This window comes from Rhinoderma darwinii, chromosome 6, assembly GCF_050947455.1.
Source record: "Rhinoderma darwinii isolate aRhiDar2 chromosome 6, aRhiDar2.hap1, whole genome shotgun sequence".
Lineage (NCBI taxonomy): Eukaryota > Metazoa > Chordata > Amphibia > Anura > Rhinodermatidae > Rhinoderma > Rhinoderma darwinii.
This window is the reverse complement of record NC_134692.1, coordinates 49,804,154-49,831,410: the sequence shown is the minus strand read 5'-3', so window position 1 is coordinate 49,831,410 and position 27,257 is coordinate 49,804,154. Positions and strand designations below refer to the sequence as shown.

The following is a 27,257-nucleotide window of genomic DNA, read 5'->3' as shown; positions in this document are numbered from 1 at the left end:
CTCTCCATTAATTTACACTGCACTAGCGATATAGCTATATCGCTATGTGCAGCCACATACACAAAGACTAACGTTACTGCAGTGTCCTGACAATGAATATACATTACATCCAGCCAGGACGTGATGTTTATTCAGAATCCTGACACTTCTGAATCTTTTCTGGGAGATTTCCAGCAAGGCAAACGTAATCTCGTTTTAAATGACCGTTTACAGCGTAATCTCGCGAGATTACGTTTGCCTTGCTGGAAATCCCCCAGAAAAGATTCAGAAGTGTCAGGATTCTGAATAAACATCACGTCCTGGCTGGATGTAATGTATATTCATTGTCAGGACACTGCAGTAACGTTAGTCTTTGTGTATGTGGCTGCACATAGCGATATAGCTATATCGCTAGTGCAGTGTAAATTAATGGAGAGAAGTGTATGACTCTGATTGGTCAGCGTCATGCACTCCTCTGTACAACGCCCACGTGGGCATTAAGAAACTAATTAGCATAAAGCTAAAATCGCTCCTAACGTGGTAAAAATAGATAGTTTTTCTAAATAAAAAGCACTGCTGTCACCTACATTATAGCGCCCATCTCCTTATGTAGGCGATAGGACACTTATAATGTGGTGGTAGTCTCTTTAAGAGACCTGTGTTTGACAATTTTATGGATTTTCGGTGGTTGTTTCTGTACTTGAAGCATTATTCCTGGCAATTTTATGGGTGCTCTGTGGCTGGCAATATTCAAGACGTACAGGTTACATTGTGGATGCAATGTGCTGGGGGAGGGCATTGGGGCTTGCAGTGTGATTGCGGGGGAGGGGGGCTATTGCGGAGGCTTTATGTGGCACCTGAAAAATGTTCCTTTTTAAGTATGTGACTTAGTAATAGGCTCATACACACTTAAAATATCAAGATGATTTCATTAGTTACTAATAGAAACTGCAAAAGCCACTAGTAGGAGCACAAACCGCAGTGTAATATCTTGGCATACACAGAAGGCCTTCTTAAAACTAAAGGTATTCACATACTCACTTCCGTCATACATCCGCATAATAAGGATAATAATACTCATTCTAGTGGGCAAAGACATACAAATCATTCTTTTCTTCACCTGGAGGCATCCAGAACTGTAAGGGTAAGTTCACACGGGCGGATATGCTGTGTAAGGGTACACAGTGTATTCACCCCGGTGGCCGCCGGGAATTTCGGGGGAAAAACCCGTACCAAATTGTTGTGCAGTTTTTCATCCGGAATGTCCGCTGCGGAAAATTGAAGTTAGCCAGCCTGCTGGCATGCCGGCCTCCAGGGATGATGTTTCATCCTAGGAGACTGCTGCAGCCCAGGAGCCAGGCCCTCTGACGTCATCCAGGCTGGCCTAAGGGAGACAATATTATTCAGATCAGTTTACTAGTTCAACTTATATGACCTAGTGACAGGTCTTTCTTAAGAATAATGTACATATGTATATTACACCAACTTATTTTTATTGTGGTATTTTAAAGGCCATGTAGGGGCAGGGCATTTATTTATTTATTTTAAATAAACAGGTCAGTCAGTGTATTTTTGTATAACTTTATAATTCGTTTTTTATTAAAAATTCGGTTTACTTTTTGGGATATAGCTGTTCTCTATTCTCTATTCAGAGCAGCTATATCGTTCGCTGTTACCAGAATCCGTCAGTCCCACGGATCTGACGGGTTCAGTGTCAGCGGGTCCTGCGTGAATACAGAGCAGCTGTATCTCAAAGTAAAATACATTTTTAATAAAAACTATTTATAAAGTTACACAAAAATAGCCTTTAAAGATTGTAGTAGCTACCTTATATTTGTGAGTTCACTTTATTCCACAGATATCCACTTTTTCTTCAATGTACAATTCTTTCCCTGCTCTTCTTTTTACTTCTCTCCTGTGATTTATGCTCCTGGGGCAGAATTACAATCCCTAGAATAGAACCAGCGTGTTTTCTATATGCACATTTTGCATATTTGCATGAAAATCCGCAGAATCCGTAATAAGATTTTCTTTATTTATAGCCTACCACACTTATTGTCAGCAGTCATTTTATTATGAGCTGGGGAAGTATTGGACATGTGTTTATTCTGTCAACTGCAAGTATTAGTCACTGGAAGTAATACCAAACATGTTTAAAGTGTTTGGTCCACAGCTTAGCGTATAGAGTATGGACTCAAAGGGACGGGCTCGTAAACCAGAAAATGCAGCTTTCTTTTTTTTTTTTTTTTTTTTTTTTTTTTATGTTGTGAAAATTTGCCATAAGAATCCCTTTACACAAACATATATATTGAAATTTGGTGCCAATTCCTCCAAGAATGTGCATAACATTGTCTGTATTTGGTGTTCTATTTAAGTGAAAGAAAAAAACCAAAAAAACTTTACATATGATTTACTCCTAATCATGTCTGAATCCTCTGCCGTTTTTTTTTCTGGCTTTCTGCATAATAACATATCCCCCGGGATTTGACTGGGCTGCTGCATAAGTAACTATTGTAGCTTCTTTGAGGAGATTTATGTGAACCCACCTTGTCATCAAGGGGTTTGACTTGGGGCTAAACCGGGTACTAGTGTCTAAGGGAACCCTTGTCTTCACCCTTTCACCCCTGTACAGGGATCTGGACTTTGCTGCAGGGGAACCCCAGGTCGCTACCTCCAGAGAACTCTCTCTTGGTGACGGCCAATATAACAGGTGTAGTGTCTATTGGCATACTTCTCATGGTTTTTTTTTGGTTTTTTTTGCCGGTCTCTGGATCAATATGGTAGAATTATAAATTTGACTTCATGGACGCCTTTTTGGTAACACTATCAACTATGTAACTATGAATCCGGTGACAACAGCAGATCTGCACTAAAGGACGCCCTGGGCTGCTGCCTTTTCAATGTAGATAATATATAGCGATCTCCCTTCTATCTTCCTCACCTCAAATGAACTCTTCCCTCGGAGCTGAGGTAATACCCAACTGTTCTTTGCTGCAATTTCTACTAGCAGTATGGCAGCTGGGTTAGAGTATTCAGATAGGTTAGATTTGTCTTGGGAGTGGGGAAGAACATCATAAAAATGGGGGTTGGGTTGCGCTGCCAGAAGTATGTGCTAAAACATCCATGAGACCACAAGTAGAACAAAATAAAATAAAAATCTAATTCTCTGACTATTGTGAACCTCTTCCAAAGTGCCCTGTGTGATCCCAGCCTAAGGCCGGATTTACACGAGCGTGTGCACCCTGAAGCACACTATAATAGAACTGATTGGATACCCCAATGCAGAACAATCTAGATGTAGAATTACAACTGTATGAAACTGAACAACACACTTAGGCAGGATTTACACGAGCGGGTGCCTTTTGCGCGCACAAAAAACACGGTGTTTTGTGCGCGCAAAAGGTACTTAACAGCTCCGTGTGTCAGCCGCGTATGATGCGTGGCTACGTGCTTTTCGCGCAGCCGCCATCATTATGACACTCTGTAAACAGAAAAGCACGTGGTGCTTTTCTGTTTTCATTCATACTTTTTACTGCTGTTGCGCGAATCACGCGCGTCACACGGAAGTGCTTCCGTGTGCTGCGTGTGATTTTCACGCACCCATTGACTTCAATGGGTGCGTGATGCGCGAAAAACGCACAAATATAGGACATATCATGAGTTTTACGCAGTGGACACACGCTGTGTGAAACTTACCGACAGTCTGCACGGCCCCATAGACTAACATAGGTCCGTGCGAGGCGCGTGAAAATCACGCGCGTTGCACGGACCTATTATCCGTTCGTCTGAATAAGCCCTTAGGGTAATTTCACACGTAGTGTAAACACTGCAGAATTTCTGACCAAATTTTCTGTGCGGAATTTGTATCTTTAGAATACCGCACAATAAATGGAGTAGATATGGAAACCTTGTCCTAACTGTTGTATCGGCACATAAACGGTAAACCGTGGAATTTTGTTTTTGACTTGTATCAAACATTCCCTCCTTTGTAGCCAATTCATTATTTTCCCCATTAGCGTTGGAATTCATACCTCAGTGAGAGTGGTATTTTAATTGCACGACACAGCTCCATAGCAACGTGATAGGTGTGGTGGGCGTTAAAACCTGCTTAATACTGGCATTCATTTACAATAATGAAGTCATCCAATGCACTTCTCTGCTTAGAAGTCCCAGAGAATGTAACCAGTTCAATCCTGTCTGCTGTCGAACTCTGTTCCTGTCACTATTTTTCTGGTATCTGATTATTTCTGGGTTTAGTTTTACTTCCCAGTCACTACCTCTCTGGATTCCCCCTCGTTTCGTAGTAAAGAAACAGTCAGTCAAGTGGTGTTCACCATATTATTTGAAAACAAAATATATTGAAGCTCTTGTATCCCAGAACAACCAAAATATTTTTTTTTTTAGCATATGCGTCAGAAATAATGGTGTACGATTTGTTCCCCCGAGACATGAACAGCTCTAAAGTCAAACGGTTCTTTATTTTGGCCGACCGATATTTCTCACGAGTGCCCCATAAATTATGCAGCGTGCATGTTTATTTTAATGGACTTAGGGGAATAAGCCACTGCCAGACAACACTGGCAGTGACGTCTTTCCAATTGGGACAAACGATCGGGCAAGTTGAAGTCCAACATGCCCGATACTGATTTTTCCTGACATCTGTCATTGTAGGAGAGTCAAATGGCCCCCATTAGCTTGGCATCATAGGCACCTTAAGGCTCTGTTCATTATGTGGTGTTCCGCTATGTTATTCTGTTTTGTAATTTTTCTGTAAAAATGTAGAAAAACGTTTCCGTTAAAGAGGACGTGTCCGCTTTCCTGACATGTCTATTTTAGTAAATACTTGTATTCTACATAAAATAACCATTCTAAAACCGCATACTCCTCCTTGAAATGTATGAATAAATTGACAACTGGGTGTTACCGTTCCTCTTGTCAAAGGTGTGTGTCCCTATACACTCTGACGCTGTCCAATCAGTGCTGATCGTGTCACTGTGTAGGGACACACCCTATTGACTAGGGGAATAGTAACGCCCAATTGTTAATTTATTCAGACATTTCTTGGAGGAATAACAGAGGAACGACACAATACAGAATCAATGGGGATTAATTAGACTTTTGTTTTTTGCCATTAAAAATCAAGCATGAATCCAAGAACCGAAGCGATGGTGTTAATGTGAACACAGCCAAAAATATTTATTTTTAAATATTGTTTTCAATGCTGTCATTTTTCAATAAAGTATAATAGAAACATACGTGATCCCCAGTGTGAGAGTAAATTGGCAAAGGTCGGATTATACCACATAAATATGAGAAATTAATCTGGTCCCAGGAAATAGAAGTCCTATTGATCTGAACATTTTCACTTTATTTGGTGTGGTTACACACAAACAAACGGCTTACTTCTAAGTATCATCTTTCGAGAATATGCTGACTAGAGAAAAGTGCCTGAATATATAAAGCATTTAAGGCACCGCTGCTGTGCTGTCTGAAACACAAAAACAAAGCTGCCTCGTAGTAAAGCTCATACCATATATACATGTACGATGCTGATAAGAGGCTTAGAACAAAGTAATATTCAAAGTAAGGTCTCATTCACACCGCGACATTCGTGCTCTGTTCTGTATGGTGCCACAGAGGTCCATGAGGCCTCTACTTCACCTACTTATGACTCCAATTTCTTACAGAGGCAGACAGAGGGTTTTTCACCCATCGTATGGCATGCTTCATTGAACTCTGTATGTATTGTTATCTCCTAGAAACAAAACAATGCAAACAGTCTAAAGGAGCCGGTACAGCAAGGCATGGAGGCTCTACGGCTCTATCATGGAGCTGTACAGCCTCTGTGCACTGTCATAGAGGCGTCGTGTGTATGAGCCCTTACCCAATTTCCACACTACTAATCCATAGTAACAGTAGGACAATGGAATGATTCTAAAACATGACTTTTATTTAGTATATCTATTAACCGAACACATTTTAAAAGGTAAAGGTTCAAACTTTTTCCCTCTCACATCCTGCAGGCTGGCACACTGGCAATGAAATGCAACATCTGGTGTGTGTGTGTGTCGGTGTGTGTCGTATTTCATTTTGGCTTCATTATTTAGATTTAAAGTGTAGCTAAATGTTCGACAAACTTCTGACGTGTCATAGTGACATGTCAGGAGTTTGGATTGGTGGGGGTCCGAGCACTGAGACCCCCACCAATCGCTAGAACGAAGCAGTTCTGTTCGGCTTTTTCCGGAAAGCCAATGTATCGGAGTACGGGCTCATAGACTTTCTATTGAGTCTGTACACCGATACATTTATTTCCTGAAAACGCCGAACAGAAACGAAGCAGCTGAGCGCTCACACGAACTCTACAGCTGCTTCGTTCTAGCGATTGGTGGGGGTCTCTGTGCTCGGACCCCCACCAATACAAACTTCTGACATGTCACTATGACATGTCAGAAGTTTGTCAAACGTTTAGCTACACTTTAAGTATATTGATGATAAATAAGGTGTTTGGCCTTTTTTTTTTTTTTTTTATGTAGTTAATTACTTTTTATTCGTAAACTTTTCCCTGTGGGCGGCCATATTGGAGACACCCTTCCTTTTTAGTCAGAACAGGAGTGTGTGTGCGCTGTATGGCAGCTGAAATTAATGGAAGTCAATTGACTGAGAAAAAGAAGTGATGGAGATCAACCTCTCCCGCAGAGACCAATGCAGATGTGTAGAGTCTTATCTTTGTATAGTGTTGCTATCCTACCTTATCGAGGCTTCCAGTAATACAATACATATTATATAATACATAATATATAATACAATATCCTTCTGTTTTTGGGATACTATTGTAGGTTTTCATGTCCCAGTGACACGTCAGAAGTTTTGATTGGTGGGGGTCGGAGCACCGAGACCCCCACGGATCCCTAAAGCGAAGCAGCAAAAGCGCTCACCGAGCCCTTCTGCAGCTTGGTTTTAGTGATCGTGGGGGTCTAAGTGCTAGGACCCCCACCGATCAAAACTTCTGACATGTCACTAGGACATGCGAAAAGTTTTTTACATTTTAGTTAGACTTTAACATTCTTACAACTATTGTATATATGATGTTGGTAGTAATATAACTCCAGGTTGGAGGACGTCCAGTTACAGGTTACAATTCCCATTTTTATATATGGTATGTATGTTTTTTTTTCACCAATTGATAGTCGGTACTTTTTCTTGTTGATCATTTTGTGCAATTACATTAAACAACAATTGTTACAAAAGATTGGAATTATGTAATCGTTACAAGGTATCAGCATAGTTACTCTATCAAGCGGCGCTTCCCTTTCTTATACTGGCCACCTCGATGTTTATTTTAATAACTTCCTTAAAACCTTTATTCATTTCCTGAGATTGACCAAAAAGACACAATCCCTGCTCATCCAGATTGTTCCCTGATACAAAGTTTCAGAGATTACAATTTTAATTGCTCTGACACTACAGCTTGTTCTCCTACAGTTTATATCTGATGTTGATAATCTAGAAACATTTCAACAGAAGCGTTTATTTGAAGAGATTAGAATTGATGTGTGGAAGGACATAAAATCCTTGAGCCAAACATTTTACAATTTAATATTAGAAACATACATATTTAGGATGTCAGGGGGGAGGGGGGAGTTCCAAGGGGTTAAAGGTTGAAAACAATGTTCGCTAAGCATGATTTATGTCAAATTCGTCTGCCAGTTCTGTACAATTTTGTATTGACGATCAGTGGAATAACTCACATGTAATGTCCAATGTAATGTCATGCATATGTTTCTGTTTACTACTGTTGAAAAATTAAATAAAAAGTGTTTTAAAAAAAAAAAATCCTTGAGCCGTTTGTAAAAGGGTTATTAATAAAAGATTAGTCTCTGCTGGAAGCTCAGTACCCCCACCCGTTCTGATAAAAATCAACTGGAGGGAACTTGTATACGGATGGGATTTCTAATCTGCCATGACAGTGCACGGTAATTAAGTAAGGGCCCATATTGTATATGCAGACAAAAGCAGGGCGAGCACCCAACTGCGCACCATCCTGGGTACAAAGAGTAAAACAAAAGATCCACTTATGTACAGCCAGCCAAAATGTACTGGGGCAAAGCCATACTAAAACGCCAGTGCCAGCAGCTTCATCTCGTGTCCTTTTGTTTCTCTCTTTTTGTTTTGTATCTTATCTATTAGAAAAGCGGAGGCAGAAATCTCATTTAGGATAAATATAAATCTACAAATTATACATTTAATGGTTTCGGCCCATACTAGGTAAAAAAAACAAACGGTGCATGTTTAGAGATACGTACATTAAACACAGACCAAAAATAATGACATTGGCAAACATGGGTGCTGCTGAGGTTATAACGAACATATTGGACCACAGACAACGGACAAACAGCCAAGTCTTCATTTACTTTGTCACGGACAGAAATTCCACTGTCAGTCCTACAAAGGAACTCAAGAACATGATTCATGCGCTGACCACATTCATTTTCTGTTCGCTGCCAAAATATATAATAAGTGAAAAATGGTATCATCTCCGCATTCTTTCTATATTATAGTTGCAAAGATTATTAGAAGACGGTTTGAAGATTGTCATAGGAGGAAGATCCAAATGCTTCTGTAAAGGATCTGCCAGACACAGCTTCTGTGTCGACGCCCGTGGTTAATCAGTCTGCACCTGCTCCTAGGTCTGATAGAGTGACTCGATCTGCTACCACTCAGGCTGGTAGGCTCAGGAGTCGGAGAACCTATCCCAGCCTGGCCAGACGGAGCTAGCTCCCGCCCTCGGTCTATTTATACCTTCATTTCCTGCTTGTCTTTTCCTGTGATTCTGTCCTGTTTCCTGGCTCTGCTGCTCCTGCTATTATTATTGACCTTTCTTCATTTTGACCCTGGCTTTACTGACTACGCTCCTGCTCTGCGTTTGGTACCTCGTTCACTCCTGGTTTGACTCGGCTCGTTCTCTACGCCTGTTTCTCACTGTGTTGCCGTGGGCAACTGCCCCATTTCCCTTAGCTTCTGTGTACCCTTGTCTGTTTGTCTGTCGTGCACATATTGAGCATAGGGACCATCGCCCAGTTGTACGCCGTCGCCTAGGACGGGCCCTGCAAGTAGGCAGGGACTGAGTGGCGGGTAGATTAGGGCTCACCTGTCTGTCTCCCTACCCCGTCATTACAGCTTCTGTTAAAGGTCATTCATTGACCTGTGAAGTAGTGCTTTTAGCAAACACTTTGCTGTGATCTCTGTCCACCAGCATTCCAAGATATCATACTGTATTCCACTGCGAAATAATCAGCCCTTGGAACTTGTCTTCTGTCATATTTGAGGAAATCACCCTGCAACTGTTGGTTTATTCAAGCAATAGTTATCGATTTGCTTATTTGGATCTGATCAATCTATTGACCTTACTATTAATATCATATGCTTAGAAGACAAAAATCTGCATTCAGAGTTTCTTCACTGCTATTTACTTTAGAGATGAAACCATATAGACGACCTGTATACCCCAGAAAATCAGTCCTATTCATCAGGGTGGAGCATTCCTCATAAACACAAAGCCAAGGTACCAAAAATCGATCCTGGTGCATGTGGGAGTCATTTATATTGATCTCATTGGATGAGTACCCTTCCGGACTCTTGAAGGGCTTTGTAATGTAGAAGTCAGCCAGACCCTGACTTGTGAATTTTAGATTATTAGATTTGCTTTTGAGCCATTGTTTTACTGTGATGTTCATTTGCTGTTACAATTTCTAAAACAAAAATGTTTGGTTTAAATTAGCGATAATGTGTGGCTCAAATTTCTGCAAATAATTATTTTAGAAATATTTCAGAATATTTAGTCTATGGTAATTTGTGGTTCTTATATGTTTATGTATAGATATGGTAAAAAAAAAAAAAGCCAAAAAACTTCAATTATTCGTCAGTTAGGGCCTGTTCACATCAGCGTTGGCTTTCCGTTGAGGGGTTCCGTGGTGGAACCCTGCAACGGAAAGTGAAACGGAAACCTTAGCTTCCGTTTGCATCACCATTGATATGGTGACGGAAACATTGCTAATGGATTCCGTTTGTCACCGTTCCGGAAGGTTTCAGTTTTTTCGATGGAATCAATAGCGCAGTCACTGAATTGCTGTTCACAGAGCAGAGGAGCAGCTCGGGCAAGATGGCTGCCTCATCATTTACAGATTATAAAATTTACACGAATTACATAAATTTACAGTTTTATTTTTGTTTCTGGTTTTGGTGAATAAGAAAAAAAATAAAGGTGATCCATTCCCTTAAGTGGATTTAACTGTGAGGACTTAATTCAGAAAATGTATTGGAAAATCGTACAGCTTTTAATTATACAATAAGTAAGCTTTAATTGCTGAAACTGTAATATAGTTTTACGGAGCTATGTACAATATTTCAGGATTCCAGTGCAGGTGGGCAGCGACCCCCCCCCCCCCCCCTCATGTCCAAAAGTTACTTTTAGGGCTTGTTCACACAGAGTATTTTGGCCCTGTTTTTGACACGGTAACTGCGTCGGAAAACGCCCGAAATTTTCAATGGGAGGAGAAGGCGTTTTTTCCCACGAGCGTTAAAAACCGCTCGCAGGATAAAGAAGCGACATGCCCTCTCTTTTGGTTTTTCCGTCTCTGACCTCCCATTGCATATTTCGCAGCGGTTTATGCCCGCGGCACTCAATGGCCGCGGACAAACAACGCGGCAAATGTTCTGCCGGCAGGTCAAAGTCTGACTCAAAATTCCTGAGGGAATTTTGAGGCAGATTTTTCCACCTTCAAATTACTTTATATGGAAACCGAGCCTTACAGTGTGTGTTTCTGTTCTCCATGTTGTGTACGCAGCCATCATCTCGGTATTTTGCAGGCATGAGAGATGTCGATTCCTCAGGGCCACTGTTGGCATGTGCGTTTGTAATATTTAATTACATGGTGATCTCATCAAATCTATTTACTGTTCCTCTCCTTTCAGAGCTGTAAAGAAGAAGAAACCAGAGCCGACTGATTACAGCAAAATGAGGCCTGTACAAAAACGTAAAATGATGTGAGTACATAACGCTATGCATAATCCCAATTTAAACCTGTAATAGACATATTATACAGAAATATAGGGAAATGCAGACCCAATTGTTTCTGTAAATGTAATAGATGGGCATTTATGTCTGCAGAGTTTAGAAATAAATTCAGCAGTTAATTTCTCTAAGGGCTTATTCAGACAACCGGGATATACGTCCGCGCGTCGCATGGACCTATATTAGTCTATGGGGCCGTGCAGACATGTGCGTGATATTTACTCAGCGTGAGTCCGCTGGAAAAAAAGTAACGACATGTCCGTTCTTTGGACGTTTTTCGCCCATCACGCACCCAATGAAGTCAATGGGTGCGTGAAAACCACGCATGTCACACGGAAGCACTTCCATGGGACGCGCGTGATTCGCGCAACAGCTGTCAAAAGGATGAATGAAAACAGAAAAGCACCACGTGCTTTTCTGTTTACAAACATCCAAACGGAGTGTCATAATGATGGCGGCTGCGCGAAAAGCACGCAGCCATGCATCATATGCTGATGCCACACAGAGCTGTTAAGTGCTTTTTGCACACGCAAAACGCAGCGTTTTTTGCGTGTGCAAAACGCACATTCTCGTGTGAATCCAGCCTTATAGTCAGTTATTTTTATTTTTCTTCTAGAGCCTTTCTGGAGACCTTTTTAGATATTTTTCAGTGGATCTTTTTGATAGTTTAATGTCTATGGGGCTTAAAAACCTTTGTCCCAAGGTCTTATGTTGGTGGGTTTGTTTTGGCAACAGTTGTGATTAGTTTTAAAAGGTTATCGCTGCATGACCAACCCTGTCCATATGCCCTAATAGTGCACATAGACTTCATAGAGGGGACAGCCGTTTGGGTCTCCTCTATGAGCTTTGGCAGACTGAGCCCACCATCAATCGGTTAAATGTTTGGCCATTCATGTTGATTGCCACGTAGGGAAAAGATTTTGCAGAAGCCAACCATCGACCATCACAGGTTTTGCAGAAGCCAACCATCAAGCATCGCAGGTTCAAGTTCCCTAGGGGGCTAAAAAATAGTAATAAAAAAATGTAAAAAAACGTTTTAATGGGGCCAACCAGCAACTGCTGATTGCCGACCAGCTTCTATTAAAAAAAGGGGCTGTCTTTGTGTGACAAACTCTCTTAAATTGACCATTTAAAGGAAGCCTGTCATCACATTTTCACCTCTCAAACCACTTATGGCGCCAGCTGTTTCAAACTGCTGACGTTTGCCTGCAATAGCCGGGATCAGAGAGAACTCCGATCTCAGATGTTTAATGCCTTAGATGCCACAGTCAACAACGACCACAGCATCTGAGCGGTTAGGCAGAGGAAGGGTTCCCTCTGTCTCCTAATCCCACCCCCTCCTGCAACAAAATCACCAGGGGGAAGGGGCGATTGGTTGCCATGGCAGCCAGAGACCTATTAAAGGCCTCCAGGTCTGCCATCAGTGCCCCACTATTGAGCCTTACCAGAGGCAAGGATTGAATGAAGGCAATACATAAGCATTGCAGTATAATGATCGAACGAACGAACGCGAACGAACGAACGAACGAACGATCGCATGGTAAAGTCCCCTAGTGGGACTAAAAGAAAGTCGTATTTTTTAAAACATTAAAAAATAATTTATGTAAGTAATAGAAGAAGTAAATATAGTTGGTATCGCCGCGTTCATTCGAAATCTGAACTGGTAAAATATCACATTATTTAACCCACTGAGTGAACGCCGTATGATAATTGTTTTTTTCTTTTTGCAAGTAGTACATCATGAAAAAAACAGTGTTAATTTGGTATCGCCATTATTATATTGAACCACAAAATAAAGTTAACATGTCTTTTTTACCACATGGTAAAGCCATAACAGAACCCAAAGAACAATGGAGGAATCAGTTGTTTTTTTTTGGGTTTTTTTACCATTTCATCCCACAAAGATTTTTTTTCTTCAGTTTCCCAGTACTTTATAAGGTACATTAAATTGTACTATTAAAAACTCTAACTCGTCCCACATAAAACAAGCCCTCATACGTATGTCAATGGAAAAATAAAAAGTTATGACTCTTGGATTGCAATGATTAGAAAACGAAAATTAAAAAACAAATTGTCTGTTTCTTCAAGGGATTAATATACTTACAGTATATAGATTTTTCATATCCCCTTAGACATCTCTTCTCAAAACTAAATATATTTAATTATTTTAACCTTTCCTCACAACTAAGATCCTCCATGACCCTCAGTTTTAATGCTCTTCCTTCTACCTTTTCTATCTCCAGGGTATCTTTTTTAATGAACTGTCGCCCAGAACTGAACTGCATATTCCAGATAAGGCTGCTTTGTAAAGCGGTAATATCCTGACCTTGTCACACGAGTCCATGTCTCGTTCAATATATGGCTGTATCCTGCTGGCTTTAGATGCAGCTGATTGACATTTCATGCTGTTATTTAGTGTATTATCTACAAGTACACTTAGATTCTTCTTTACACCCCCCCCCCCCCCCTGGAGATATAATACATGCAGATTATTAGTGCACAGATGCATACTTCACATTTATCCACATTGAATCTTGTCTGCCAAATAGATGCTCAAACCCTCAGTATGACCAAGTCCTCTTCTAATTTCTAAACATCTTCAATAGACTTCGATACTACATAGCTTGGTGTCTCCTACAAAAATAGAAACCATGCTATTAAAGGAACTCTACACCTAGAGTATGATAAAAGTTACCAGTAGATAAAATTGCTCACTCTTTGTTTCAGGACCATGCAAAAAAATCCTGCTAACTTGACAATATTGTAGAAATCCTGCAGACAACACGGGTTAATTTCCTGCTGATCTTTTACATTTTTGACTGAGGGCAGTGCTTATCCAAGAGGGTGGGGCTTAATGTGTGTCCTACTGCAGACAGCGCAGTGGGAGGAGTCTCCTGTTGCAGCAAAAATTAGAATTCACTTACAGGCAGACATGGGATACTGAGGAGAAGGAGGGGAGAAATGGCTTATCTTCTGGGACACAGAAGAATTCTTTATATTTTTATCTAGATCAATTGCATTATGAGACAAAATGGTATCATAGGAAAAGGGGAGATTAACGGTGGCCATACACTTCTGATAGCTGTTGGCCGACCGGTAGTTGGAAGGAATACATCACACACATGAACATTTTGTTTATTTAGCGTTCATTTAATCTGATCTACTATATATAATAAGCAAGTTAAATAATAGTGGTGCCAGCACTGAACCCCAATGTACACCACTTATAACCAGGTATCATTCAAAGTAGAAATCATTGACCTACAACTCTCTGGATACGGAGCCAGTCTTTAATTCAATGACAAACTTTACTTTCTAAACCAATAAGACCTTATTTGACTCATTCGGCATTTATAAGGGACATTGTCAAACACCTTTGTAAAGTCCAAAAGCACTGTATGTCCACGGCTGCCCCTCTGTCCAGCTTTTACTTACCACCTCATACAAACAAATCGGGTTAGTTTGACAACTTCTCTCCGCTAAAACCATGCTGGCTGTAACTTAGAACATTATTACGTAGTCCTGTATATAGTCCTTCAAATATTTTTCCAACCATAGATTTTCTAGTCTATAATAATATGGGGAAGACCATACTTCCTTTTTAAAAAAGGCAAACCACTTTTGCTTTGGCCCAGTGCATTAGCACCATGGCAGTCATTGGATAATCTCCTAAATATTATCAGCAGCTGTACAAAAATAATTTGTTTAAGAACTCTTGGGTATAACGCATCTGGTTCCAGAGCCTTGTTCCATATACTTTATTTAACTTTACTAGGACCAGATCTACATTTAGCCAATTATTTGTTAATTGATGTGGTCGCAACATTGGCACAGCCTACATCATCTACTCCTTTCTTTTCTTGCTTTCATACACTTAAAGGGAATGTGTCCCTATAAAAAAAAAAAAAAAAAAAATGTTTTTCAGTTAAACAGTATTTAAGTGATTAAACATTGTTTTAATTTTTTCACAAGTCAGGAAATATTATAAATTAGATAATAATTTATAACCTTTCCATGTGCTGGTCACTAGAGGGAGCAATTCCCAAAATTGCAGCATTGCACTGTGGTAAAGCAACCTCATTTCTTTATGCTGCAAATTTGGTGTAGACACACACGCTCTAGTGTGCTCACACAATCCCCCCTCCCTTATTCTGGCTAGTGCCAGGAGAAGGAGGTGGTTGAATCTTCTAATCCTCCTACACTGTGCATTCACTCAGAAAATGGCGGCACACAGTGTAGGATGATTAGATACAGTGGTAATCAGACAGTATAACACAAACATAATACACACATCACATACACAAACATAACTTGCCTGCTGCCGCTGCTGCCTCCGATCCTACTCCTCGCGTCTTCGCTGCCTGGAACACATGTCCGGAAGCCGCGACCGGAAGTAGTCCTCTTTACTGTCCGGCCGCTGCTTCCGGTCCACATGAAAATGGCGTTGGATGTCGCTCTGCCGAAGACCTTCATTTTGGACTGTGAACACTATAGTGAATGGAACGGCTCCCGTTCGCACTCTCTATGGGGATGTATGTGCCGTATTCCATCTCTGTATGTGTCGTTAATCGACACATACAGAGATGAAAAAAAAATGGCAGCCCCCATAGTGAAGTAAAAGACAGAAAAAAGTACAACACAAAAACACAAATAAAATTTATTTTAATAACATACTAAAAGCAAATTTATATAAAAAGAAAAAATTTCGTGACACCTTCCCTTTAAAGAATTTTTGGAATTTGTTTTTGCTTTCTTTGGCACCTGCCTTTCATTGTGTTTCTTCGCCCAGTTTATCACGATTTTACAGATTTTATTAAACTCTTTGTTATTTTCAAGGGCTAAAGCTGACCCCTCAGACTTATATTTTTTAATTCCCTTTTTTGTAATTTATTGCCTTTTTAACATTTAGGTGTTAGCCGTGTGTGGGTTTATTTTAGTCTTTTATACTTATTACCTATAGAAATACATGTAGTAGTAGATTTAAAGAACTCCCATGTAGTGTCTGTATGTTTATTTGACAATATTTGATTCATTTTATGTCCTCAACCTGATACCTTTTTAAAATGTAGTCCTCTTGCCCATCCCGCCTTTGCTTTTTATAGTTTAGACAAAATTTAATTAAATTGTGGTCACTGTTACCAAGGTTTTCATGAACAGTGACATTCCCAACAAGCTCTGCATTGTTAGAAATGACAAAATCCACCAAAGAAGTATTTGTAGTCGGTTCTACGACAAACTGGCCTATGAAATTATCCTGCAACAAGTTGAGATATTTCACTTGCAGAATTATGACCCCAAATAATATCTGTTTTTTGCCTTGTCATCTCTATTCTGCCTTGGTTGAAATACTCTGTCACCCATGCTAGAATTTTCTCCCCCAGCACAGCAGATCCCCTTCCATTTGGATGTAAATAATCTTTAGCATAGAGTTTGTACCCCCAATGTAAATGCTTTGGTCAGTCTGTGGTCTATTGTAAATGCTTTCTTTAGTGTGCAGCCTAGTGTAAACGCTCTTGTCAGTCCACAATCTAGCGTAGACGCTCTGGTCGGCGCGCAGCCCGGTGTAAACGCTGTGGTCGGCGCAAGCGCTCTGGTCGGCGCGCAGCCCGGTGTAAACGCTCTGGTCGGCGCGCAGCCCGGTGTAAACGCTCTGGTCGGCGCGCAGCCCGGTGTAAACGCTCTGGTCGGCGCGCAGCCCGGTGTAAACGCTCTGGTCGGCGCGCAGCCCGGTGTAAACGCTCTGGTCGGCGCGCAGCCCGGTGTAAACGCTCTGGTCGGCGCGCAGCCCGGTGTAAACGCTCTGGTCGGCGCGCAGCCCGGTGTAAACGCTCTGGTCGGCGCGCAGCCCGGTGTAAACGCTCTGGTCGGCGCGCAGCCCGGTGTAAACGCTCTGGTCGGCGCGCAGCCCGGTGTAAACGCTCTGGTCGGCGCGCAGCCCGGTGTAAACGCTCTGGTCGGCGCGCAGCCCGGTGTAAACGCTCTGGTCGGCGCGCAGCCCGGTGTAAACGCTCTGGTCGGCGCGCAGCCCGGTGTAAACGCTCTGGTCGGCGCGCAGCCCGGTGTAAACGCTCTGGTCGGCGCGCAGCCCGGTGTAAACGCTCTGGTCGGCGCGCAGCCCGGTGTAAACGCTCTGGTCGGCGCGCAGCCCGGTGTAAACGCTCTGGTCGGCGCGCAGCCCGGTGTAAACGCTCTGGTCGGCGCGCAGCCCGGTGTAAACGCTCTGGTCGGCGCGCAGCCCGGTGTAAACGCTCTGGTCGGCGCGCAGCCCGGTGTAAACGCTCTGGTCGGCGCGCAGCCCGGTGTAAACGCTCTGGTCGGCGCGCAGCCCGGTGTAAACGCTCTGGTCGGCGCGCAGCCCGGTGTAAACGCTCTGGTCGGCGCGCAGCCCGGTGTAAACGCTCTGGTCGGCGCGCAGCCCGGTGTAAACGCTCTGGTCGGCGCGCAGCCCGGTGTAAACGCTCTGGTCGGCGCGCAGCCCGGTGTAAACGCTCTGGTCGGCGCGCAGCCCGGTGTAAACGCTCTGGTCGGCGCGCAGCCCGGTGTAAACGCTCTGGTCGGCGCGCAGCCCGGTGTAAACGCTCTGGTCGGCGCGCAGCCCGGTGTAAACGCTCTGGTCGGCGCGCAGCCCGGTGTAAACGCTCTGGTCGGCGCGCAGCCCGGTGTAAACGCTCTGGTCGGCGCGCAGCCCGGTGTAAACGCTCTGGTCGGCGCGCAGCCCGGTGTAAACGCTCTGGTCGGCGCGCAGCCCGGTGTAAACGCTCTGGTCGGAGCGCAGCTCGGTGTAAACGCTCTGTTCGGAGCGCAGCTCGGTGTAAACGCTCTGGTCGGCGCGCAGCCCGGTGTAAACGCTCTGGTCGGCGCGCAGCCCGGTGTAAACGCTCTGGTCGGCGCGCAGCCCGGTGTAAACGCTCTGGTCGGCGCGCAGCCCGGTGTAAACGCTCTGGTCGGCGCGCAGCCCGGTGTAAACGCTCTGGTCGGCGCGCAGCCCGGTGTAAACGCTCTGGTCGGCGCGCAGCCCGGTGTAAACGCTCTGGTCGGCGCGCAGCCCGGTGTAAACGCTCTGGTCGGCGCGCAGCCCGGTGTAAACGCTCTGGTCGGCGCGCAGCCCGGTGTAAACGCTCTGGTCGGCGCGCAGCCCGGTGTAAACGCTCTGGTCGGCGCGCAGCCCGGTGTAAACGCTCTGGGCGGCGCGCAGCCCGGTGTAAACGCTCTGGTCGGCGCGCAGCCCGGTGTAAACACTTTTGTATTTATATTAATATTCATAATTTCAAACTATTATCTGAGCTGTTCTCCAAGGGTATATAATTTGTTTACTTTACCCCCTCCTTCCCGCAACTATTTAATATATTTGTTTTCTATGGCTGTTCGTGTAAACATTTCCCTTTCATGTACTGCACATAGACTCATCTGCTCCATACTGCCCCTTAGTGATATTCGCTCAGGTTTTGTGTGTGTGTGTGTGTGTGTGTGTGTGTGTGTGTGTGTGTCTTATCACTTTCCTTATCCCGTTGGAGGCAAACAAGAGAGCGAAAACAGCTGTTTGCAGCTGGCAGGCAGGAGCTTCACAATCAGCCTGGAAACCTCCTGAATAACCAGTGGGAAACCAGTAGACCTGGCCAGACATACAGAGAATATTATTCTACTGTAATACGTCGTGTTCCAGGGGTAGAGACTTCCAAATATGGCTACATTTATTATTTTCCCTAAGTCTACATAGACTGTCTGGATTACTAATGTTTTATTTATTGGATTTCATATGCTGCAAAAAAGAAGTGTAGAGTTCTGGTCATAAAAATAAAATGTGACCTACATATTCAGTCCAGGTGAGCTGTGGAGTATATCAAAGTAGGGCTGTTCTATTCCGCCATGACCCTGGTATCTGTATATGCAGCACATAAATTTATAATTATTTAGTCTAAAAAAAGAGACCGTACAAAGCAGAGTCCGTAAAGTCTTCAAGTGATTTTGTATTGGATCGAATGGGCAGCTCATATCGGTCTTAGAGGTTGCGGACAATATCCGCCGTAATTTTTGATGGATGTGCCGATGTGTGTCTAAATTTGCATATAAAACATGCAGATTTTGCGGCGGATTTGCCACAGGTTTCCACTTATGCGATGCAAAAACTAAAATCTGGAGTGAAAATCCGCTGCTTCTCCGCAACATGCTGAGCATGCTTTCACTGCAGATTTTTTCCCGCTACATGTTGATGGGGTTTTCAAAACCCTATCCACTTGTTTTGTACTGTAAATTGATGCGTATTTGGTAGCTCAGCATGCTTGGCGGTTTCCGTAATTTCCCACCCACCTCTCCACGGATTCTTCACCGGCAGCAGCCAGTGGGCTTACCTAGGTCGGGGGACCCCCGTCTGGGAGACTGTGACCCACATGGATCAGACATTTATGGCAAAATCACAGGATACATCATAAATGTCTGAGATGGGAAAACCCCTTTAACGTTGATGTTAGGCAGGAGATTGCTTTGACCTCCTTCATACTTGGCTTACGTATAAGGGTATGTTCACATGACTTATTTTCGGCTGTTTTTCGGGTCATAAACTGACGAAAAACGATCGACAAAATCGGAAGCAGAACGCCTTCAAACATCTGCCCATTGATTTCAATGGGAAAAACGGCGTTCTGTACCGACGGGGCATTTCTTTACACGGCCGTTTTTCATTGACTACAGAAAAACAGCTCCAAAAACGGCAGTGAAAAACGCGAGTTGCTTAAAAAAAGTCTGAAAATCGGGATCTGTTTTCCCTTGAAAACAGCTCCGTATTTTCAGACGTTTTTGGTTAAGCGTGTGAACATAGCCTAAGTAAGAACGGAATGTAATAACTACCTCTTTTCCATTGACTCATATGGATCATGTGACACTCCTGCGCCCGATATTGCAAGAGACATGTAGCCCAAATGTAATCTTTGGGCTTTGCATGTATAGATTTGAAAAGTTTTTTCTGAGTTCAGGGAAAAAATGGGGTAATAGCAGAATATGTGTTTAAAATAATAAAACAACCAGTGCTCCTCTTATAAATTTCCTGTCGCTCCAGAGCACCGCTTCGTTTCTCCCCGCCGGTCTTTGTTTACTTGGCTGCAGCAATGATGCGCTTGTAAATCCACGTGACCGTTGCAATCAATCACTGTCCTCAGCAGTGTACAGCACGAGACCACTGATGGTTATACGGGCACCACGTCCTTGCTGCAGCCAAGTAAACAAAGACCGACTGGGAGCATTGGAGAGGTGGGGAAATTATCCAGTGAACACATTTCCTGCTTTTCCTGAACTCTGAAAAGCTATTGAATTCCTTCCGACTTTTGATGTACATGTATGTCATTGTCGGAGGAGGGATGTATGGATTGTGTTAATGGGCTGAGCCCGTTCCATATACTATGGTCCAAGCATTTTGTTGGGGGCAATTACTAATATTAGCGTACCTCTGCGATGGAGTTCCATTCTTGATACCAAACAACCCCACGTTATACTCAGTGATGTTCACTACTATGTTTCTCTTCAGTTAATAACCCTAAAGTTGTCGAATTTCAGCAAATAAATGTTGTTGGTTTTGTTTAATAATTAAGTTATACGATTTTCCAATATATTTTCAAGATCTCTGCTTGTTGTTATTCAGTAGGATCATTCATTGTTTACTTCCAGTGGATACAATTTTGTCCATAGTCATGTGATGGACACACAGGTGCTGGGATAGTTGCAGTTACAATCAGATCTGCAAGAATTTTATCCCCTGGAAGTAAACGCTGAATGTTCCTACTGAATAACAACCAGCCAAGATCTTTAACCCGTTAGTGACCACCAATACACCTTTTCACGGCGGCCACTAACGGGCTTTATTCTGATACATATGACTTTTCACGGCGCCGCATCAGAATAAATAAGCGGCGCCGTGAAAAGGAAAAAAACTCCATGCTCTCCGCTACCTCCGGTAGCGGAGGGCTTGGAGCAGTGCCGCTTGAGCGGGTGGATCAAAATCCGCCCATTTAACCCCTTTGATGAGGCGCTCGCTAGCGAGCGCCGCATCTTAAGTGGTTTTGGAGGGGGAGGGGGCTCCCCCTCTAACCCCACCGGTACCCTGCATGCGATTGCAGGATGTCGGTGCTTTCTATGGCAGCTGGGGGCCTTAGGAAGGCCCCCAGGTCTTCCTTTAGTTAATGCCTGCTAGACCATGCCAGAGGCATGGCCTAGCGTGTGCCTGTCAGTTTTACACTGACTGGCAATAATACGCTGCAATACAGAAGATCGCACAGTAAAGCCACCTAGTGGGGCTAGTCAAAAAGTTAAAGAAATAAATAAAAAGCCCAAAGGAAAAAAAAAAAGAAAAACCCACTTTTTCCCTTAATGCTTTATTGTAAAAAAAGTTACGCATATTTGGGATCGCCGTGTCCGTAACGGCCCCAACTATAAAACTGTTATGTTATTTAACCTGCTCGGCGAACGCTATATAAAACAATGCCAGAATTGCTGTTTTCTGTAAATACTGCCTTCAAAAAAATGTGATTAAAAAGTGATCAAAAAGTCGCATGTACTCAAAAATGGTACAGGTGAAAACCACAAGTCGTCCCGCAAAAAAAAAGCCCTCATACAGCTGCATCGGCGAAAAAATAAAAAAGTTATGGCTCTTCAAATATGGAGAAGCAAAAACATATCATTTTGGGAAAAACTTTTTTTACTGTGTAAAACGTAAGAAAACTATATCAATTTGGTATTGACGCAATCGTAACGACCCGCTGAAAAAAATTCTTATGTTATTTATACCACAGGATAAACGGTGTATATTAAGGACACAAAACAGTGTGGCGAAATTGCTGGTTTTTTTTTTTCTATTACCCTCAATAAAAGTTCATAAAAGTTAGTCAATGAATTATACGTACCCCAAAATGGTGCTATTAAAAAATACTTGTCCCGCAAAAAAAAATGGCCTTATACAGCTATGTAGATGGAAAAATAAAAAAGTTATAGCTCTTGGAATGCGACGATGGAAAAACGTACAAAAATTGCTTGGTCATTGAGGTTTAAAGTAGGCTGGTCACTAAGGGGTTAAAATCGTGAGGAGTTAATACAGAAAGCTTATTGGAAAATTGTATAACTTTTAATTCTACAAAAAAAAGAACATCTGCTGAAACTGGATAATCCCTTTAATAAACAAATGACTTATTTCACGGATACGTTTCCCCTTCATGCAAGCTCTTCCTATATACCCAGTTAGGGCATGTTTAGCTAAAGGCATAGCCCCCGCCCCCCCCACTCTGGAACTTCTCCGTTAACTAAAGTGTTTGATGCAGATCTTACCCCAGGAGGTGCACTACATGTGCAAGACTCCCGTAATCTTGTGTGTGATACGAAGGCGATCACTCTACTGTTGGTACATTTATCTTGTGTCTGCCACGCTCCCAAAATGCATTCAAAGCTGAATGCCGGATAGACTTATATGCATGTAACTAATTACAATCTCATTACGTTTGGTAGAAAATGCTTTGCTTCCATGGCCAATTAGCTTTGCATCCAAGTATTATTCAAGTGTTGTGGTGTTTTTGTTTTTTAAATTATTATTACATATAATATCAGGTTTTATAATGGTTTCCTCCTGCAACTAGCTGTTCTCCTCATTTAGGGTCCGTTCACACGTTGCGGAAAATCTGCAGCATAATACAGTAGCAGCAAAGTGGATGAGCTAGAACAAATCTCATCCACACGCTGCGTAAATACTGAGCGAAAGAAAAAGGCTCAGAAATCGACCTGCGGTTTGGAGTTTTATCTGTTGCAGATTTTCCCCATTGAGTTCAATGGGGAGGTAAAACCCGCAACAAATAGCCGTTGCGTTTTTTTTGCCACGGATTCGCAGCGATTCCGTCGCAAAAAACACAACTCCGGAAAAAAAAATCGTATACTTAACCAGAAGTCTGTGTTTCTTTCTCCAGGCCAGCCTCCTTTGATGAGGTTTCATCCCATGTGACCACTGCAGCTAATCATAGGATGTAGCGGCAGTCACATGGGATGAACCGTCATCCAAGGAGGCTGGCCTGGATGACGTCTGAGGGCTGGTCTCCTGGGATGACGTTTCATCCCATGTGACCGCCGCTGCAGCCAATCAAAGGTCTGAAATGTCATCCCGGGAGGCCGGCCTGGAGAAAGAAACACAGACTAAGTGATGCAGTTTTCCGCAGCGCACATTCCGGGCAAAAAACATTTTGCGGGTTTTCGCCTGGAATTACCTGCTGTGCGCAGGGCGGATACGCTGTGTGCTTTTACGCAGCTTATCTGCCCCGTGTGAACTCAGCCTTATAGTTATCTGCCAACATTGCAGCACATCTATTGCTCCTTAGGTTTTATGATTTCTGCATGTTTACTTTTGACATTCAGTTTGATAAAATTTGTATATTAAGCATACCATGACTCGCATACCCTCTATTTCTGTGCAGCGAAGTCTGGACTATACATCGTTTGCTTTGGCTGTTGGCCTCCGATTTCTACTAACATTTTGATTCCAGACCCTAGGGAGCTATATCCACTTCTCAGACATAACAGTTGATGCGCAGAGCGTACTGGCACAGCTGCCAAGAGTGGAGCACTGATGTACCAAATCTCAGAACTGTGAATGATTAACCATCTGTGTACCTAGAGGAAGGAAAGACTTCTCACCACGGTTCATTTCTTTTACATTTCTAGGCTATAAGACCGTTTTAGGGCCTTGCAATTTGTAAACTATGAAGATACAGATTAAAACAGAGCAGCTAAGAGCTTATTACTATTGCTTATTACTATTAGAACCTCACTATTGTAAGTAGATTCAGGTGACATTGGTGTTCGCAGTGTGCTGTCGCCATTTTCTCGTGTGCTCTATATTTGCAGTCACAGGCGTTCTTGCACTTATATACACGTTTTCTTTCATTTTGTTGGAATGTTCTGATCAATCTTTTGTGTATTGCATATATGTGGGATTAGTGACTGCCTCCATTTTTTTTTATCTTGCACTCCTCCCATTCTGCCCTGGGTGACTTTAATTAGTTTAATGCTGATTCCTACCATCCCCAAGAATATGTAGGCTTAGTCCCAGTTCTGGGTGTATGTGCAGCATAGGGACCCACCTCAGAGGTCGCCTTGTCGTGGCAGGTGGGCTCACACAATATGATCAGAATGTGCGCTAAGAACCTCACTATTGTAAGTAGATTCAGCAGAAATGCATATTTATTTATTTATAATGTTTAGGTGGCATTGGTGTTCGCAGTGTGCTGTCTCCATTTTCTTGTCTGCTGTAAGAGGTTATTTAGATATATCGAAGCGATAAATGTTACTCTACAAATTGCATGGCAGTAATCTAAAGCTATGTTCACAAAACACTGATTCGCCATGGGGAAATCCGGCCTGGATTATTTTAGAAGATCCACGGCACACATCCACAATTGACACTGATTTCTCACACAGATTGGCCAGTGGATCCACACGCGGGTTAGTCTCATTTTAATTCAGTGGAGCTTATCTGCGGCTATTCAGCGTGGAATCCACACCACTAATGAACGTGCTGCGTAATTTAAAATCTGCAGCACGTTCATTATTCCACGCAGATATTTTCCGAAGTGTGAGAATGGGGTAGAAACTACCCCATTTACATGCATTGCTAGCACAATGTGAGCAGATTCTGACAAGTTTTAGGTACAAAATCCGCTCCTAAATCCTGATAGATTCCAGAACATGACCTTAAACTCCTTTTGTGTAGCTGGTTATAATCGCAATTGTTTATAGATTTAATACAAATGTATTTAACGGAGTCTCTGTTCACATCACCGAGATTACCAGAAACCATAGCGCAGCATGCCTCGCTATTGTTTCCTGTAAAACCACAGACACTCCGACGGAACCTATTAAAATCAATGGGTTCCATTGGCCGCCGGTGGTATCCATGGAGCAACGGAACCGTCCCTTCCGGTTTTCCCTTGTTCTGCTCTTCTGATGACCGTAGATTAACACCTCTTGCACACGACCGAGTTCGGGCCGTGAAAAACGGTCCAAGTGTCGGCCGCATTTCCCGGCACAACAGCGGTACAGGTGAATGGGACTCCTGGTATAATAAAAGTTTTATGATGCTAGGAGTCCCTGCCTCCCCACGGAGCTGCAGTATTTTGTTCAGTTAGGAACAGCAGCTCCGTGGGGAGGCAGACTCCTAGCATCATAAAATGTCTATGATGCCAGGAGTCCCGTTCACCTGTACCGCGGTCGGGCCAAGAAATGCAGCCGACACTCAGAACGTTTTTCATGCCCCGAACTCGGTCTTGTGCAAGAGGTGTTAAGAGTTTGTCCATACGCCGTGTAAACACTAATTATTTTCCATGCAGAAATTCTGCAGCATTGTCGCAAGAGAAATCCACAACACAGGTCAATTTCCGCACCTGTATTCTGCGGGTTTTTCCGCAGCGTGTGGAGGAGATTTGTTTAAATCTCATCCAATTTGCTACTGAATTTCCGCGCTGAAAATTCTGACGGGAAGTGTTTACGCTGTGTGTGAGCGTACCCATGGTTTGTATTCCATTATTTTGGGCTCAAATTGATCCAGAATTCTAGTTTAGTAAGTCTCCCTTCTTGAGTTTACATACACAGTGTGATTTACATGCAACTTATTACTAAACTCAACTGGATTCGTATTTTATAAAATTACAGATTACAATAATCTGAAAGTTATAAGTATGTGTAAGTGTTGCACTTTCTATGGAAAAGTCTTGGGGTGCTACAAAGAACCATGTGACTCATATCACTGACGTGATCATTTGTCCAGTACAAGCAATAATAAAGGGTCATATGTCTGAAAGTTCTATCAGTGACTGGGGAATTTATTGGACCCACTATATTTTTCAGTCTCCAGTTATCGCTACATTTGCCTACAAATCGTCTGCATATGTTTAGCATCTCACTGATCATTTACTATGATCACATGGAGTAAAAGTTTTCTACCCATGTTTTTGTAGTTGTTGCGTTGCCAGTATTACTTGTCAGGACCTGTTTTGTGGAATAGAACAGTATTATGGTGAATTAGAATTGTGCCAACATTTCTGTAGGTTACAATATTTTCTTAAAAATCATAAGCAACCATTAGACCAGGCGGTAGTAGTGCGGCTAAAAAGTGGCAATAGTATGAATTACCTTTGTAATCACTTTAGACGACCAGAGAAAAAATTATCATTAACGCTTAATGCACCTTAGAACACCAGGAATGTTCATCATTAACCACTAAGCCGCCCTGGGCCATCTGAGTGGCATTCCTGGGTGTCACCTGAAATTGTTTTACTATTTTTGTAATTTAATGCATAAGAGTTCGGAATATGACTTTTTTATTTATTTATTTTTGTCATAGGGAAGAAGAAATTTCTCGTGTTCAGGAGCTGGTGAAAAATCCTTCCTACAAGGCCAACCCACTCTCTGCTGTGACGGAGCATCTTATGAAACGTATGAAGGCAGAGCAGGAGGACCCTAGCTAACTTCTGAGAGTGCTGCACCTGACTGAAGAATCGAAAGAAGTCTGAGTTTTCAAGGGATGAACAGCTTTGACAGCTTATGTTGAAAGACAGACTACATTGAGCGAAAACCGTAATCCAGTGTACTAGAATTTTGGTTGTGTGTATTGTCCATAGCATCTGGTGGTTGTTAGTTAAAGTTGCCGTATTCTAAATCCAGTAAAATATGTATGATATTAACGTTGTCCGTGAGCTTTACATTTGAGGATTGAATCAAGGTGGAAATGAGTACATGTGATATTGCTTCCAACAGTTGTTCTTTGTTATAGTACAAAGAAACAATTATGGCCAATTTATGTTAAGACCTAATTGTATTGTATTTGCCTATTTCTATTATTCAATAAATCTTAAAACTACAAATTTTGCTCTATGTCCATTAGTCACGTCTCACGTGTAGTTGAAAATACTATGGTCCTATTTAGAGATGAGGGAAATAAAGAACTATTCCCATGTTATGAAGTGATGTCATATCTCTAGGATATGCCATCTTTTTATAAACGGTGGGGTCTGACCCGTGGGAACTCCACCAATCTTGAGAATGTAGGTGCTGGAGCGCTGCTTTAGTGCTTCCTGCTGTGTAGGGAACTGCACCACAGCTCCATTGAATTTAATGGGACTGACTGCAGTTCAATGCACAGCTGGGTGGCTTGGAGCGCGCCAGTGCAAGGAAAGCTTAGATGGGTATG

At 42.6% G+C, this 27,257-nt stretch overlaps 1 protein-coding gene across 1 annotated transcript in view; it reads left to right on the top strand.

The window, feature by feature from the left end:
- Positions 1 to 26,931, top strand: part of SLX9 (SLX9 ribosome biogenesis factor) — a 111,643-nt gene extending 84,712 nt beyond the window's left edge. Inside the window, exons 5-6 of the mRNA XM_075831196.1 lie at positions 10,951 to 11,022; positions 26,412 to 26,931. Of these exons, the coding sequence (XP_075687311.1) occupies positions 10,951 to 11,022; positions 26,412 to 26,535 (196 nt within the window). The 3' untranslated portion in view covers positions 26,536 to 26,931. The remainder of the gene's footprint in view (positions 1 to 10,950; positions 11,023 to 26,411) is intronic.
- The last annotated feature ends 326 nt before the right edge of the window (positions 26,932 to 27,257 follow it).